General features: G+C 42.8%; 1 protein-coding gene across 2 annotated transcripts in view; it reads left to right on the top strand.

Annotated features, from left to right (window-relative positions):
• Positions 1 to 11,995, top strand: part of SNX30 (sorting nexin family member 30) — a 95,678-nt gene extending 83,683 nt beyond the window's left edge. The window contains exon 9 of one of the 2 annotated variants that reach the window (XM_069767104.1): positions 10,946 to 11,995. In XM_069767104.1, coding sequence (XP_069623205.1) covers positions 10,946 to 11,005 — 60 coding nt within the window. In that variant the 3' untranslated portion in view covers positions 11,006 to 11,995. The remainder of the gene's footprint in view (positions 1 to 10,945) is intronic. The other variant, XM_069767113.1, reaches the window with a different exon arrangement.
• The last annotated feature ends 3,803 nt before the right edge of the window (positions 11,996 to 15,798 follow it).

Raw genomic sequence — 15,798 nt, forward strand, 5'->3', positions numbered from 1 at the left:
ACACCATTGGTTTTACCATGTCTTTTACTAGAAAACGGGGAAAAAATTCCAAGTGCGGTGAAATTGCAAAAAAAGTGCAATCCCACACTTGTTTTTTGTTTGGCTTTTTTGCTAGGTTCACTAAATGCTAAAACTAACCTGCCATTATGATTCTCCAGGTCATTACGAGTTCATAGACACCTAACATGACTAGGTTATTTTTTATCTAGGTGGTGAAAAAAAAAATCCAAACTTTGCTAAAAAAAAAAAAAAAAAAAAAGTGCCATTTTCCGATACCCGTAGCGTCTCCATTTTTCGTGATCTGGGGTCGGGTGAGGGCTTATTTTTTGCGTGCCGAGCTGATGTTTTTAATGATACCATTTTTGCGCAGATACGTTCTTTTAATCGCCCGTTATTGCATTTTAATGCAATGTCGCGGCGACCAAAAAAACGTAGTTCTGGCGTTTCGAATTTTTTTCTCGCTACGCCGTTTAGCGATCAGGTTAATGCTTTTTTTTTATTTGATAGATCGGGCGATTCTGAACACGGCGATACCAAATATGTGTACGTTTGATTTTTTTTTTTTTTTGTTTGTTTTATTTAGGATGGGGCGAAAGGGGGGTGATTTAAACTTTTATATTTTTTATATTTTTTTTCAGATTTTTAAAAACTTTTTTTTTTACTTGTGCCATGCTTCAATAGCCTCCATGGGAGGCTAGAAGCTGGCACCACTTGATCGGCTCAGCTACATAGCAGCGATCATCAGGGGGGCGCTCACAGCAGGCCTGCATCAGTAACCATAGAGGTCTCAAGGACCTCTATGGTTACCTTCCTGATGCATCGCCGACCCCCGATCATGTGACTGGGGTCGGCGATGACGTCATTTCCGGCCGGATGCGGTAGTTAAATGCCGCTGTCTGTGTTTGACAGCGGCATTTAACAGGTTAATAGCGGCGGGTGAATAGCGATTTCACCCGCCGCTATTGCGCGCACATGTCAGCTGTACATGAAATGGCTGTATATAAATGAAATGGCTCAGAGAGGAAGCCTGGCTTGTGTATTCTAGCTGTCTGGTCCCTATACACCCACTTCAGGTATATTCTAAAATTGCCCTTTATGTTGAACAAGTCCAGAGTTGCCCCCAGCCAGTCCCAGCTAACATTATCAAAGGCTTTTTCTGCTACCAGAGCCAGCAAAGCCGGTTTCTCTCCCGACTGGCTGCGGCAACCCACTCCGTCCAACACAGTTAGTACCTTTCGTATGTTTTTCACCGCTGCCCTAACCTTAACGAACCCCACTTGTGCAGGGTTCACCAGTTGGGGTAATACTACTGCCAATCTGTCCGCCATTATTTTTGACATAATCTTCTGGTCTAAATCAATAAGGGAAATGGGTCTGTTAGAGCAGGCCTCAAGGGGGTCCTTGCCTGGTTTGGGTATGACTTTAATATGTGTTTCTTTAGATCTTTCTGGTATGACCCCCGTTAAAAGAATGGTGTTGTAATAGTTTAGCAGTGGGGAGATATGTTCCCTGAGGGCCCTTTAAAACTCCCCGCCAAATCCATCTGGGCCTGGTGCTTTCCCATTTTGAAGATTACTTATGGTTTGTCTCACTTCTCCTTCTGTTATTTCTGCATTAATTGCATCTTGTTGTTCTTGTGTTAGTTTTGGAAGAGTGACTTGTTGGAGGAATTTTTTACCCTCTGCCAAATTTAGTATGTGAGGGTTTATACAATTCTTTGTAAAAGTTTTGTAGTGTTTCATTGATTTTCCTGGTATCGGAGGTTATATTTCCCTGGCCATCTCGTAATCTATGTATGGGATTCGCCTGCAGTCTCCCTTTTGCCAGTCTTGCCAGCAATTTCCCCGCTCTGTTCCCATATCTCAGCAATTCAGCCTTTTGCCTAGAGAGGAACATCTGCTCCCTCCTATCAATCCAGGTTTCAAACTCTTGTTTGGCTAGCTTCTATTGTTCCCTGTTTTGAGTTGTGGGGCTCTGCAAGAACTCTGTATATAGATTTCTAAGCTTCGCACTAGAATCTGAGTATTTTTCCACTACTCTTTCATAATTTTGCCTCTTGGTACCTCTTTCACCATATTCCAGTGCAAAGCGTGCTGGTTTGCATGTTCCTTGTTGTCCCATTCAAATTCCTTCCACCAGCCCCGTAGTTTGTCATTAAATCCCTCATCTTTTGTAAGATAAGCTGGAAATTTCCACATGTAATGTGTTCTTTTTATCTGGTTATCCACCAATTCCATACGCACTGGAGCATGGTCAGATATGACCAGGTCGTGGATCACCACTGACTTCGTTCTATTTAATAGTCTCTCTGAGATGAACAGTCTATCCTTGACCAGGATTGGTGGGCATGAGAGAAGTGGGTTAACTCTCTATCCTCTGGATGGAGCCAACGCTAAAAATTTCTCTATCCAGTTTGTTCAAGGAAGTAGGGGATTAAAGTCTTTTTTGAAGGGATCAGGCTCTGGCTCTTTCTGTCCTCCTCCCCAGTAATTATCAGTGATGAGTTGTCCAAGACAGTTTTCCTCTCCAGGTCATTAAAGAAGACTTTGTTTGAACCATTAGGTCCATATACATTGTAGATTGAATAGACTTCTCCTCCATCCTCTATGGTGACCCAATCACATCTTCCCTAATCATCACACTCCTCGGACAGCAGATTAAATACAAAATTACAATGGAATAGTATCACTACCCCTGCGGGTCTACCTTGAGCTGCTGAGCCCACTACTTTCCAGACCCACAGCTTGTTGAGCCTAGAAAAATCCTCTTCCTTTAGATGGGTTTCTTGAAGCAATACAGTATCCGCGAGTACCTTTTCAGATGTCTCAGTATCTTTACTCTTGTATTCTGGGATCTTAGGCCTTTCACATTCCAGGAGATGATCTTCATAATCACTGTCACTACTGCCTATTGCCTCTTGCTTTGTTTTCCTTCTAAGGGTTCTCCGGATTAAAGGGAGATTCTCAGGTGGTTAGAAAAGGGTAGAAGAGAAAGGAAAAAAAGACTCAACACGGATATGAAAGGGGATAGAGATTAAAACCTTAAAGCAAGCAAACAGTGAGTTCTCAATACGCTGTAGTGTATTTCTAGCTTCTTACACCACTAATAGCGTTGTGGACTTTTCTCTTTCTTACTTCCCCAGAAAAAAGGAAAGAAAAAAAACCTGTGGGAAGAAACATATCCCACACTACATGTCATAAATAATTGTCAAAATGCCATCTGCATCTTCTCCTCCGCCCTGGGCAGCACCTTTGCATAGCTCTTTTCGCTTCCCCCCAAATATGGAGCCAATGGACACTTCTGTCATCTTGGGGAGGCATTGTCCTGTTTGTAGGAAAGGTGTGTGTGTGTGTGTGTGTGTGGTGAGGGGGAGAGCAGTCAAGAGCAAGATGTATATGGTGCAGTCCTTTTCTATGGTGCTTCACCTGGACTGGCCATATGTCCTCTGAGGCTTTGGTGTTGAGGGGAAGCGGTCTTCCTCACGGCCTCTTCTTTGTTCGATGTTTTTTGCGTTGCGTAGTATTTTTTCCATATCTTTTTCTGCATCACTCGGTGAGTTGTAGATGAGGTTTTCCCCTTCGTTTTGAAAAATCCTCAGGGTCTCCGGGTATTGCAGTGCAAAGCTTTTCTTTGCTTGATAGAGTGCTGCACATATTTTACTAAAGGCTCTCCTGCGTTTTGCCACCTCCGTGGAATAGTCTTCAAATAGTAGGACTTTCATCCCTGGCCGGGAACATCTTCTATATGCTCTCATTATGTCAAACTTCTCATTATAGTCCAGGAATTTCATGATTACTTGACGTGGTATTAATGTCCGGTCACTCGATCCTTGGTAGATCTGGCCCAATTCTGTGAGCCCTTTCAACCCTACAACCATGATTAATTCCCAGGGCCATTGGTAGGTCTCTTTCGCAGAGTCTTTGCAGTTCAGCTGCAGGGATCGACTCAGAGAGCCTCACTAGCCTTAAGTTTCTGCGCTTTAACCTGTTTTCCAGGTCTTCGACCTTCTCAGACAGGCTTTTTGTTTCTGTAGTTGTCTCTTTCAACTGTGAGGAGAGCTGCACGTTATCACCCTCCAGTTCCTCCAATTCCTTTTGAATGTGCCGGAGAGCATTCTTAATAGCCTGTTCCAGGGTCTTTTGGATGTCTGGCATGATGCTACTTGCCATGTCAGCAGCAAGTTTGTTATAGTCTATTGTTATCAATCTTGAAGGGTCTTCCCTGCTACACTGTTAGGTCTTCAAGGTCTTCAATGCCTTTCCCACCATGGGTTTTCTGTTGTGAATGTGTTGCAGTAGCATCCTCTCCTGTGGGGTTTGGGTCCATGATGTCTTCCCCCTTACTGTGGTTCCCACTGCTTGTTTGACTAGGGCTCTCCGGCTTTTGTGAGCTACGTAACACGTAGCGATCCATTTGCTGAATTGGTGATGTAAATTGAGTCAGAGTCTGAGCCCTCTGTTGTTGCAGTTTATCCTTTCTCCGGAGAATTATCAATTATCAATTCTTATGTTTCTTGGGAGCTATAAAAAAAAAAAAAAAAAAATCCCTAAAGCACCAAGCAGGTACTTGTAGTTCTTGTTTTTGTCCACTAGGTGGCAGCAGAGCTTTTCCTTGTTCGAAAAGCAGTTGCAGTTCACTGTAGCGGCCAGCAGATGTCACCAGATTTCCCAGGAGAAATGAACAGCCGACTGTGTTTAACCCCTTTCTGACATATGACGTACTATCCCATCGAGGTGGGGTGGGCCCGTATGACCACCGACGGGATAGTACGTCATAGCGATCGGCTGCGCTCACGGGGGGAGCGCGGCCGGGTGTCAGCTGACTATCGCAGCTGATATCCGGCACTGTGCCAGGAGCGGTTACGGATCGCCCCCGGCACATTAACCCCCGGCACACCGCGATCAAACATGATCGCGGTGTGCCGGCGGTATAGGGAAGCATCGCGCAGGGATGGGGCTTCCCTGAGACCCTCGGAGCAACGATATGTGATCGCGTTGCTGCGAGGGTCTCTTACCTCCTCCTCCTCCTTGCAGGCCCCCGGATCCAAGATGGCCGCGACATCCGGGTCCTGCAGGGAGGTGGCTTCACTAAGCCGGGAGAAGTGCACAGCAGATCGCTGATCTGACACAGTGCACAGCAATAAAATATTCTTCCTATAAATACATTTATCTAAATAAAAAAAAACAATAAAAGTACATATTTTAGTATCGCCGCGTCCGTAACGACCCCACCTATAAAACTATATCGCTAGTTAACCCCTTCAGTGAACACCGTAAAAAAAAAAAATAGCCAAAAAACAACACTTTGTCATACCGCCAAACAAAGCGTGGAATAACACGCGATCAAAAAGACAGATATAAATAACCATGGTACCGCTGAAAACGTCATCTTGTCCCACAAAAACGAGCTGCCATACAGCATCATCAGCGAAAAAATATAAAAGTCAAAATAAAGCGATGCAAAAATAATTATTTTTTCTATAAAATAGTTTTTATCGTATAAAAGCGCCAAAACATAAAAAAATTATATAAATGAGGTATCGCTGTAATCGTACTGACCCGAAGAATAAAACTGCTTTATCAATTTTACCAAACATGGAACGGTATGAACGCCTCTCCCAAAAGAAATTCATGAACAGCTGTTTTTTGGTCATTCTGCCTCACAAAAATCGGAATAAAATGCGATCAAAAAACGTCACGTGCCCGAAAATGTTACCAATAACAACGTCAACTCGTCCCGCAAAAAACAAGACCTCACGTGACTCTGTGGACCCAAATATGGAAAAATTATAGCTCTCAAAATGTGGTAACACAAAAAATATTTTTTGCAATAAAGCGTCTTTCAGTGTGTGATGGCTGCCAATCATAAAAATCCGCTAAAAAACCCGCTATAAATAGTAAATCAAACCCCCCTTCATCACCCTTAGGGAAAAATTTAAAAAAGTATTTCCATTTTCTCGCTAGGGTTAGGGCTAGGGTTGGGGCTAAAGTTAGGGTTAGGGTTGGGGCTACATTTACGGTTGGGAATAGGGTTGGGATTAGGGTTAGGGGTGTATCGGGGTTAGAGGTGTGGTTAGGGTTACCGTTGGGATTAGGGTTAGGGGTGTGTTTTGGATTAGGGTTTCAGTTATAATTGGGGGGTTTCCACTGTTTAGGCACATCAGGGGCTCTCCAAATGCGACATGGCGTCCGATCTCAATTCCAGCCAATTCTGCGTTGAAAAAGTAAAACAGTGCTCCTTCCCTTCCGAGCTCTCCCGTGTGCCCAAACAGGGCTTTACCCCAACATATGGAGTATCAGTGTACTCAGGACAAATTGGACAACGACCTTTGGGGTCCAATTTCTCCTGTAGCCCTTGGGAAAATACAAAACTGGGGGCTAAAAAATAATTTTTGTGGGAATAATTTTTGTGGGCTCTGTGTTATAAACTGTAGTGAAACACTTGGGGGTTCAAAGTTCTCACAACACATCTAGATAAGTTCCTTGGTGGGTCTAGTTTCCAATATGGGGTCGCTTGTGGGGGGGTTCTACTGTTTAAGGTACATTAGGGGCTCTGCAAACGCAATGTGACGCCTGCAGACCATTCCATCTAAGTCTGCATTCCAAATGGCGCTCCTTCCCTTCCGAGCTCTCCCATGCGCCCAAACGGTGGTTCCTCCCCACATATGGGGTATCAGCGTACTCAGGACAAATTGGACAACAACTTTTGGGGTGCAGTTTGCAGCTTGCACGTGTTCACATTGGAAGTGCTGATTTGTGTATATATATATATATATATATATATATATATATATATATATATATATATATATATATATATATATATATATATATATATATATATATATATATATATATATATATATATATATATATATATATATATATATATATATATATATATATAATTTTTTTTAACTTTTGTCATGCTCAATAGTCTCCATGACCCGATCGGCTCTGCTGCATACTGGCAATGATCAGATCGCCTTTATGTAGCAGAATTACTCACTTGCTATGAGTGCAGACCACAGGGTGGCGCTCATAGCAATCTGGCTGTGACAACCACAGTGGTCTGCAGGAGACCTCTGGTTGTCATGCCAACCCATCGGTGACCCGCAATCACGTGACACTGATGGGCAGATTTCCGTCGTGCTTGCCAGAAGCGCGTGTTGAATGCCACTGTCAGCTTCGTTAGCAATGACCTCCGGTGGCTTCCCCTCCTTGTGGATTGTGTCAATGACTGCCTTCTGGACATCTGTCAAGTCATCAGTCTTCCCAATGATTGTGGAGCCTACTGAAACAGACTAAGGGACCTTTTTAAATGCTTAGGAAGCCTTTGCAGGTGTTTTTTGTTACTTAATATAATTTACTGAAATAATGACTTTTGGGTTTTCATTGGCTGTAAGCTATAATCATCAACCGTAACAGAAATAAATACTTAAAATAGATCACTCTGTTTGTAATAACTCTTATAGTTTCACTTTTTGTATTGAAGAACTGAAATAAACTAACTTTTTGATGATATTCTAATTTAGTGAGATGCACTAGTATGTCCTTTATGCAGGGAGGAGAGCAGAAAGTTTGGCAGTACATGTCTCACACTGAGCCTAAGATATTAAAGGGGCTTATTCTTCTTTTCCCAGTGTTACTGCCTGATTATGATTGGTCAGTGTCAGAAAAAGGAATAACTAGATGCCCTCAGTGAAATCTTTGGTAATGTCTACTTTGACATAAAAAAAAAAAAACTCTATAGGTGCAAAATATTTAGAATTGAGTCCTCAGTGGTTGATACCTTTTAACGGCTAACTGAAAAGATAATAACAAATTGCAAGCTTTCGAGACTTCTCAGGCACTTCCTTGCAATCAGAAAAAATGTAAAACCTGTCCATTTATAATGACCACGGACAAGATGAAGATCTCCAATTCACATCAGGACTACAAGATCCCAGGTACTTTCAGCTGCGTCACTTCTTCTAATGTGGTGTACCTAATTATTTGTCCTAAATATCCAACTGGGGGTAGGGGAGACAGGGCAAAAACCGAGGACAAGGATGAATTCTCACCGCCATAAAATAAGAGAAAAAAAGAATGGATCTACCTGTGGCAATACATTTCTGTCTCCCAGATCATAACATTATGGACATGAAATTACTTGTTTTAAAAGGTAACTTCTCAGAGACAGAAAAATATGGGAATATAAACTGATGATGACCTTTGACAGTCTTAGTGCAGGAATGAATGTGTCTCATGGATTTATGTCTTTTTACATCAACGATGGAACTAAGGAATTTGCCCTTCAGACCATGTGTGGTCATTACAACAGAACCAGACCCCAATCAGAGGACAATAAAACACTCCTTGTCTAAGAACTGGTCCAATATTAATGGACATAACTGTTTATCACCCATGGTAATTCTGCTTCGTCACCTGTCTTATCCATGGTTATTTTTTTTTCCTGTGATGTTTTGTGCATAAATATGTGATTCTCCAGAATTTCTTTTAGTCTATGCCTGATGAAGAGGCCTGAGTAGTCTCAAAAGCTTGCAATTTGTACCATCTTTTCAGTTAGCCATTAAAAGGTATCAACCACTGAGGACCCTCAATTCTAAATATTTTTCTATCTACTGGCTAACACTGTACCAAGATATACAGTACAGACCAAAAGTTTGGACACACCTTCTCATGTAAAGATTTTTCTGTATTTTCAGGACGATGAAAATTGTAAATTCACACTGAAGTCATCAAAACTATGAATTGACACATATGGAATTATATACTTAACAAAAAAGTGTGAAACAACTGAAATTATGTCTTATATTCTAGGTTCTTCAAAGTAGCTACCTTTTGCTTTGATGACTGCTTTGCACACTTTTGGCATTCTCTTGATGAGCTTCAAGAGGTAGTCACTGGAAATGGTCTTCCAACAATCTTAAAGGGACTCTGACACCTCAATTTGGCAGGATAGTAAAATGAATTGTTACCGGTCAGATGGGCGACGCATCCTCGTAATTTCTCTACCCTGTCCGTCCCTTTTTTCCGCAATAGTTTAGTGCATAAGAGTAGGCGTGCGCCATAGTTGGCACGTGCGCCTGTAGTCTTCGGTGGCGCACGCGCAGTATGCTTTGCTCTACCGTGGGAAAGCATTACTGCACATACGTCCACGCACTATGTACCGGAAGTATTTCGCTGTGTTCTGGGACATAGTACAGGGGTGCATGCGTAGTAATGTTTTTGGTTTTGCCCGCAGTAGGGCAAAGCATACTGCGCGCGCACCACCAAAGACTGCAAGCACATGCGCCAACTATGGTGCACGCATACTCTTATGCACCAAACTATTGCGGAAAAGAGGGACGGACGGGTGTAGAAATTATGAGGATACGCCGCCCATCTGACCGGTAACAGCTCATTTTAATATCCTGCCAAATTGAGGTGACAGAGTCCCAGAGAATGCAGTCCAGCTCACCCCAAACCATCTCGATTGGGTTCAGGTCTGGTGACTCTGGCGTAGCACCCCATCAATCTCCTTCTTGGTCAAATAATCCTTACACAGCCTAGAGGTTTGTTTGGGGTCATTGTCCTGTTGAAAAATAAATGGTGGTCCAACTAAACGCAAACCGGATGGAATAGCATGCCGCTGCAAGATGCTGTGGTAGCCATGCTGGTTCAGTATGCCTTCAATTTTGAATGAATCCCCAACAGTGTCACAAGCAAAGCACCCCCACACAATCACACCTCCTCCTCCATGCTTCACGGTGGGAACCAGGCATGTAGAGTTCAACCGTTCACCTTTTCTGCGTTGCACAAAGACACGGTGGTTGGAACCAGAGATCTCAAATTTGGACTCGTCAGACCAAAGCACATATTTCCACTGGTCTAATGTCCATTCCTTGTGTTCTTTAGCCCAAACAAGTCTCTTCTGCTTGTTGCCTGTCCTTAGCAGTGGTTTCCTAGCAGCTATGTTACCATGAAGGCCTGCTGCACAAAGTCTCCTCTTAACAGTTGTTGTAGAGATGTGTCTGCCGCTAGAACCCTGTGTGGCATTGACCTGGTCTCTAGTCTGAGCTGCTGTTAACCTGCGATTTTCTGAGGCTGGTGACTCGGATAAACTTATCCTCAGAAGCAGAGGTGACTCTTGGTCTTCCTTTCCGGGGGCGGTCCTCATGTGAGTCAGTTTCTTTGTCGCGCTTGATGGTTTTTGCCACTGCACTTGGGGACACTTTCAAAGTTTTCCCAATTTTTCTGACTGACTGACCTTCATTTCTTAAAGTAATGATGGCCACTAGTTTTTCTTTACTTATCTTCTTTTTTCTTGCCATAATACAAATTCTAACAGTCTATTCAGTAGGACTATCAGCTGTGTATCCACCAGACTTCTGCTCAACACAACTGATAGTCCCAACACCATTTATAAGGCAAGAAATCCCACTTATTAAACCTGACAGGGCACACCTGTGAAGTAAAAACCATTCCCGGTGACTACCTCTTGAAGCTCATCAAGAGAATGCCAAGAGTGTGCAAAGCAGTCATCAAAGCAAAAGGTGACTACTTTGAAGAACCTAGAATATAAGACATATAAGACATATTTTCAGTTGTTTCGCACTTTTTTGTTAAGTATATAAATCCACGTGTTAATTCATAGTTTTGATGCCTTCAGTGTGAATTTACAATTTTCATAGTCAAGAAAATGCAGAAAAATCTTTAAATGAGGTGTGTCCAAACTTTTGGTCTGTACTCTATATATTTGCTGTATAGGTGCAAAACACTTTGCAACGGAGATGTCAAGTAAAAAAAAAAAATTCCGCTCTGTTGCGCTAATTACATTGTGTTCAGTTCAAAATGACAAATTTGGTGAAAGGTCCTCTTTAATTGAACCGATTTGGTTTGTGAGATAGCCCCTTCAATGCTGTTGTTTTGTTAACACACTTTCATTAATTCTTTTTCCTAAGTGCCTTACAGCATGGGAGTCCATTATACCACTGCTGCAAGACAAACCAGACCCCAAATGAAGAAGCCGATAGAGACCGAGGACAGTCTTGCACTAAGCTTGAACCTACTAAATCTCACATTGGTCAAATCTTGGTGATTTGTGACTAACGAGCTAAAGACGTTGACTTAAACTTATGTTACAATGCAAAACACCCACTTTTATTCTCCCTCATTTTCATGCCCTCCCCTTCTTTCTACGACTACACTGTACATAGAGATCTTTCATGGAATATTTCAACAGCGGTTTTGACTGAGCCGAGAAGAGACATGAACCAGCTTCTGAAAAGTGTTTCCACCACTCCTGAAGGAGCTTTCCATTTTCTAAACACGAAGTGAAAACAAAGTCAACATTTGTGAATTCGCTATGTGCAAATGAATGTCACCATGAGGGGATATTCTCAAATGGCAAATTTATTGCTGAAATTTCTACTTGTGAATATCTGTTCCATTAATCTGAATATGATTGATTTGTGGCAATCACATGGATTTCTGTAGGAGCCCTATTCAGGTAAATAGGACAGTGGCAACAATTTCATACAAATCTTGCCACTTGTGAATTCACCCCAACATGGCTTCCCACTTTTTCCAATGTTTTTTCCAAATAATTAAATGGTTTCTAAATTTTTTTTTTGTTTTGTTTTTGTTGTTTTTTTTTTACATGCCTTCAACTGTTAGTACTAAAGATTTGTGTACAGTCCATTTTTTCTTTTCTCTTTCTCATAGGAAGATCCTAATGTTCGCATGAGCTGTATTGGTGGCATGTAGTAGTTTTTCTTCAATGTTATTTTTATTTCCCCAGAGATCGAAGCTGTAAAACCTGCTAAGTGTTGTATCTCTGCACATGGAGCGAGGATACAGAGGGAAAATTTAAGTTTACACTGGGGCCTTAATTGAAGTACATCAAAGGGAACAACTGATTAGGACTTTTTGTTAATGTTTTTGAAGTCTGTGCAAAAAAGAAAAAAAATGTTTATGACTTTTTTTAAAAAATAAAATATATTTGAAAGCTTTTTTTGTATTAGTGTTTTATATAATTTGGTTACATATTATACAGCCAAATGTTAATAATAAATTTTAGAGATTTATTTTTTTGAGTGTCTCTGGGCGCACTGTTGTAAAACTGTTGATAAAATGAAAAAAACCAAACACATGTCCCTATATATTTATCAGTCTGTTAAACCAAAGTGTGCATTAGGCTACGTTCACATTAGCGTTACGCTAATGTGCGTCGCTGTTGCGTCGGCGACGCAGCGGCGACGCGCCCCTATGTTTAACATAGGGGACGCGTGCGTCTTTTTGCACGCGTTTTCCGACACGTGCGTCGTTTTAGACGCTAGCGTCGGACGCAAGAAAACGCTACAAGTTGGATTTTTCTTGCGTCCGATTTCGGCAAAAAACGACGCACGCGTCGCAAAACGCGCGCGTTTTTCCGTGCGTCGCCGCTGCGTCGCCGACGCAACGGCGACGCGACGCTAATGTGAACGTAGACTTAGTTACTCTAACATTTAGGCTAGTGCTAGACAGCAATTATGGGCGCTATACTGGTCATGCGATCGAAGCTCGACAGGTGTTGCTGCTAATTGCAGTGCAATACAAGTAAATTTATGGTCACATTGCGACCATGAAGGGCACTGGCACCATGACAAGCGAGTTGCAAGAAGTCAAAACGCATCTGATATTTTTTTTTTTCCGACTGTCTTGTCCCTGTAACCTCAAGATTGCAATGTGACGACATTCACTTGTAGCAGCAACAACTAGCAAACTTTATTTGCTGCATTTTGGGGACTTTTTCCTGTTTGGGCAAGCGAGCGCTGCCTGAACTCCGCCAATGTATTTGCGCATGTGTGCTTACACTGCTCTAGTCTGGTCATGCACGTATAATATTTTCACTGTGGACTCACACTGTGAGGGTGGGCTCTACCTTCTCCCTGGCCCCTCTTTATGTCCACCATTAACTAAGCTGATGCACCCACAAATATAGTGAGAGGAGCCTTAGGCTGTGTACACGCGATGCGGATTTAATGTGGATCCGCAGCTTTTTTTTTTCTGCGCAGAAACGCTGCAGTTCCGCAAAGTGATTTACAGTACAATGTAAATCAATAGTAGCATGTCACTTCTTTTGTGCGGAACTGCAGCGTTTCTGAACCCTTCCATTATAGAAATCCGCAGGGGTAAAAAACGCAGAAAATCCGCAACAAAAAATTGACACGACAGTGACAAAGGGGGGAAAAAACACTAGGTGGGGGGGTACATTTCAATTAAGTTTCCTTAATCGTTCATCTATTCCTATACTTATCACCTTTTAAAGTTTATGAGAGTGAAAACAGGTAATGAAAAGCCTCTATAAATTTCCTGCGAAGGGAGAGATTGGTTACAGAAATTATAAAGCAAACTGATCAATGGGGACGGCTGTCCATGTCTTTTTCTTATATGGGAAGTAGTTTTATGGTGGTAGCGTGAGAGCTTGAGTTAGGCAGACGTTATGGTCCAGGTCCAGCCAGGGAGACCATATTTGAAAGAATGCATTCCAATTATCAGTCCTAGTTGCTTGAATACGCTCGTGTAGCATAATCGCATTCATTCTATCTCTGACTAAGGATTTAGAAAGTGACGTGGTCCTCCACTTAGATGCTATATGTATTTTAGTTGCCATGCATAGTAAACTCATCAGTCTATGAGAGTTCTTAGAAAATCCAGGGTGCTTAGATTCTAATAGAAAAACCGATGGGTCAAGTTGGATTACTTTATTAAACATTTTTTCAGCTATAAGTTTTATTTCTTGCCAAAGAGCGGAGACTACTGTGCAGCTCCACCATATATGTTCCATGTCTCCTGGAGTACTACATCCTCTAAAGCATATACTAGGTACATGGGGGTAGATGACATGAAGTTTTGTATGGACCAGATAGGTTCTATGAAGAACTTTACTAGATGATTCCACCAGAAAGACCTGATGGCTGCCCCTAGATAAATTATGACAACATCTACGCCACTCCTCTAGCGACATATCAATTCCCAGGTCTTCCTCCCACTGCTTCATAAACTTTAGTTTATCCTCATCTTGTATAGCATTAATTATAGAATATAATAAAGAAATTGTCCCTCTACCCAAGGGATCAACACATTTTTGTTCAAAGCCTGATATAGAGAAGGGAGTTCTGTTCGGTAGATTTTGTTTTGCAAAATTAAAAATTTGATTCATACGGAGGGCTTCTCCAAATGGTGGGTTATGTTTCCGGGTGAATTCTTGCATGGTTAATAATATGTTGAATGGGGTGCATAGATGTTTTAACGTAAATATGCCATTTGGTATCCACCAAAAGTAAGGGCGAGGATCTAGACCTGGTAAAAACATTGGACTGTTGAATAGATATTGTAATGGGGTAAATTTAGACTGAAGTCCATGCTTAAATCTTTCTTTCCTCCAGAGAATTAATGTGAGCGGCGAAAGGAGCTCTAATAGAAAAGTCTCGCGGGAGCTTCTCTGTGGTCCATAGTAGGCCTGGTAATGAGTAGGGTTTTAATAGGTGTGATTCTAGGTAAACCCATCTAGGTTTGTTATTAGTAGAACAAACTTTAGTTACCGTATATACTCGAGTATAAGCCGAGATTTTCAGCCCAAAATTTTGGGCTGAAAGTGCCCCTCTCGGCTTATACTCGAGTCACGGTGGGCGGCAGGGGCGGCGGGTGAGGGGGAGAGGGCGCTGAGGCATACTCACCTAGTCCAAGCGATCCTGGCGCTCCCCCTGCCTGTCACACGGTCTTCGGTGCTGCAGTTCTTCTCCTCTTCAGCGGTCACGTGGGACCGCTCATTAGAGAAATGAATACGCGGCTCCACCTCCCATAGGGGTGGAGCCGCATATTCATTTCTCTAATCAGCGGTGCCGGTGACCGCTGATAGAGGAAGAGGCTGCGGCACCGAAGACCGTGTGACAGGCAGGGGGAGCGCCAGGATCGCCGGGACTAGGTGAGTATGTAATATTCACCTGTCCCCGTTCCACACGCCGGGCACCGCTCCATCTTCCCGGCGTCTCTCCGCTCTGACTGTGAAGGTCAGAGGGCGCAATGACGCATATAGTGTGCGCGGCGCCCTCTGCCTGATCAGTCAGTGCAGAGAGACGCCGGGACCGGACGCTGGGAGCTGCAAGCAAGAGAGGTGAGTATGGCGTTTTTTTTTATTGCAGCAGCAGCAATGGCACAGCTTTCTATGGCACAGCTATGGGGCAATACTGAATGGCGCGGAGCACTATATGGCACAGCTATGGGGCAATACTGAACGGCGCAGAGCACTATATGGCAGCTATGGGGCAATAATGAATGGCGCAGAGCACTATATGGCAGCTATGGGGCAATACTGAACGGCGCAGAGCACTATATGGCAGCTATAGGGCAATAATGAACGGTGCAGAGCACAATATGGCAGCTATAGGGCAATACTGAACGGCGCAGAGCACTATATGGCAGCTATGAGGCAATACTGAACGGCGCAGAGCACTATATGGCAGCTATGGGGCAATACTGAACGGTGCAGAGCACTATATGGCACAGCTATGGGGCAATAGTGAACGGTGCAGAGCACTATATGGCACAGCTTCATATGGCACATCTATGGGGCAATAATGAACGGTGCAGAGCACTATATGGCACAGCTTTATATGGCACATCTATGGGGCAATAATGAACGGTGCAGAGCACTATATGGCACAGCTTTATATGGCACATCTATGGGGCAATAATGAACAGTATGGAGCATTATATGTGGCACAGCTTTATATGGAGCATCTTATGGGGCAATAATGAACGGTATGGAGCA

The sequence above is a fragment of the Ranitomeya imitator genome, chromosome 1 (assembly GCF_032444005.1).
Source record: "Ranitomeya imitator isolate aRanImi1 chromosome 1, aRanImi1.pri, whole genome shotgun sequence".
Lineage (NCBI taxonomy): Eukaryota > Metazoa > Chordata > Amphibia > Anura > Dendrobatidae > Ranitomeya > Ranitomeya imitator.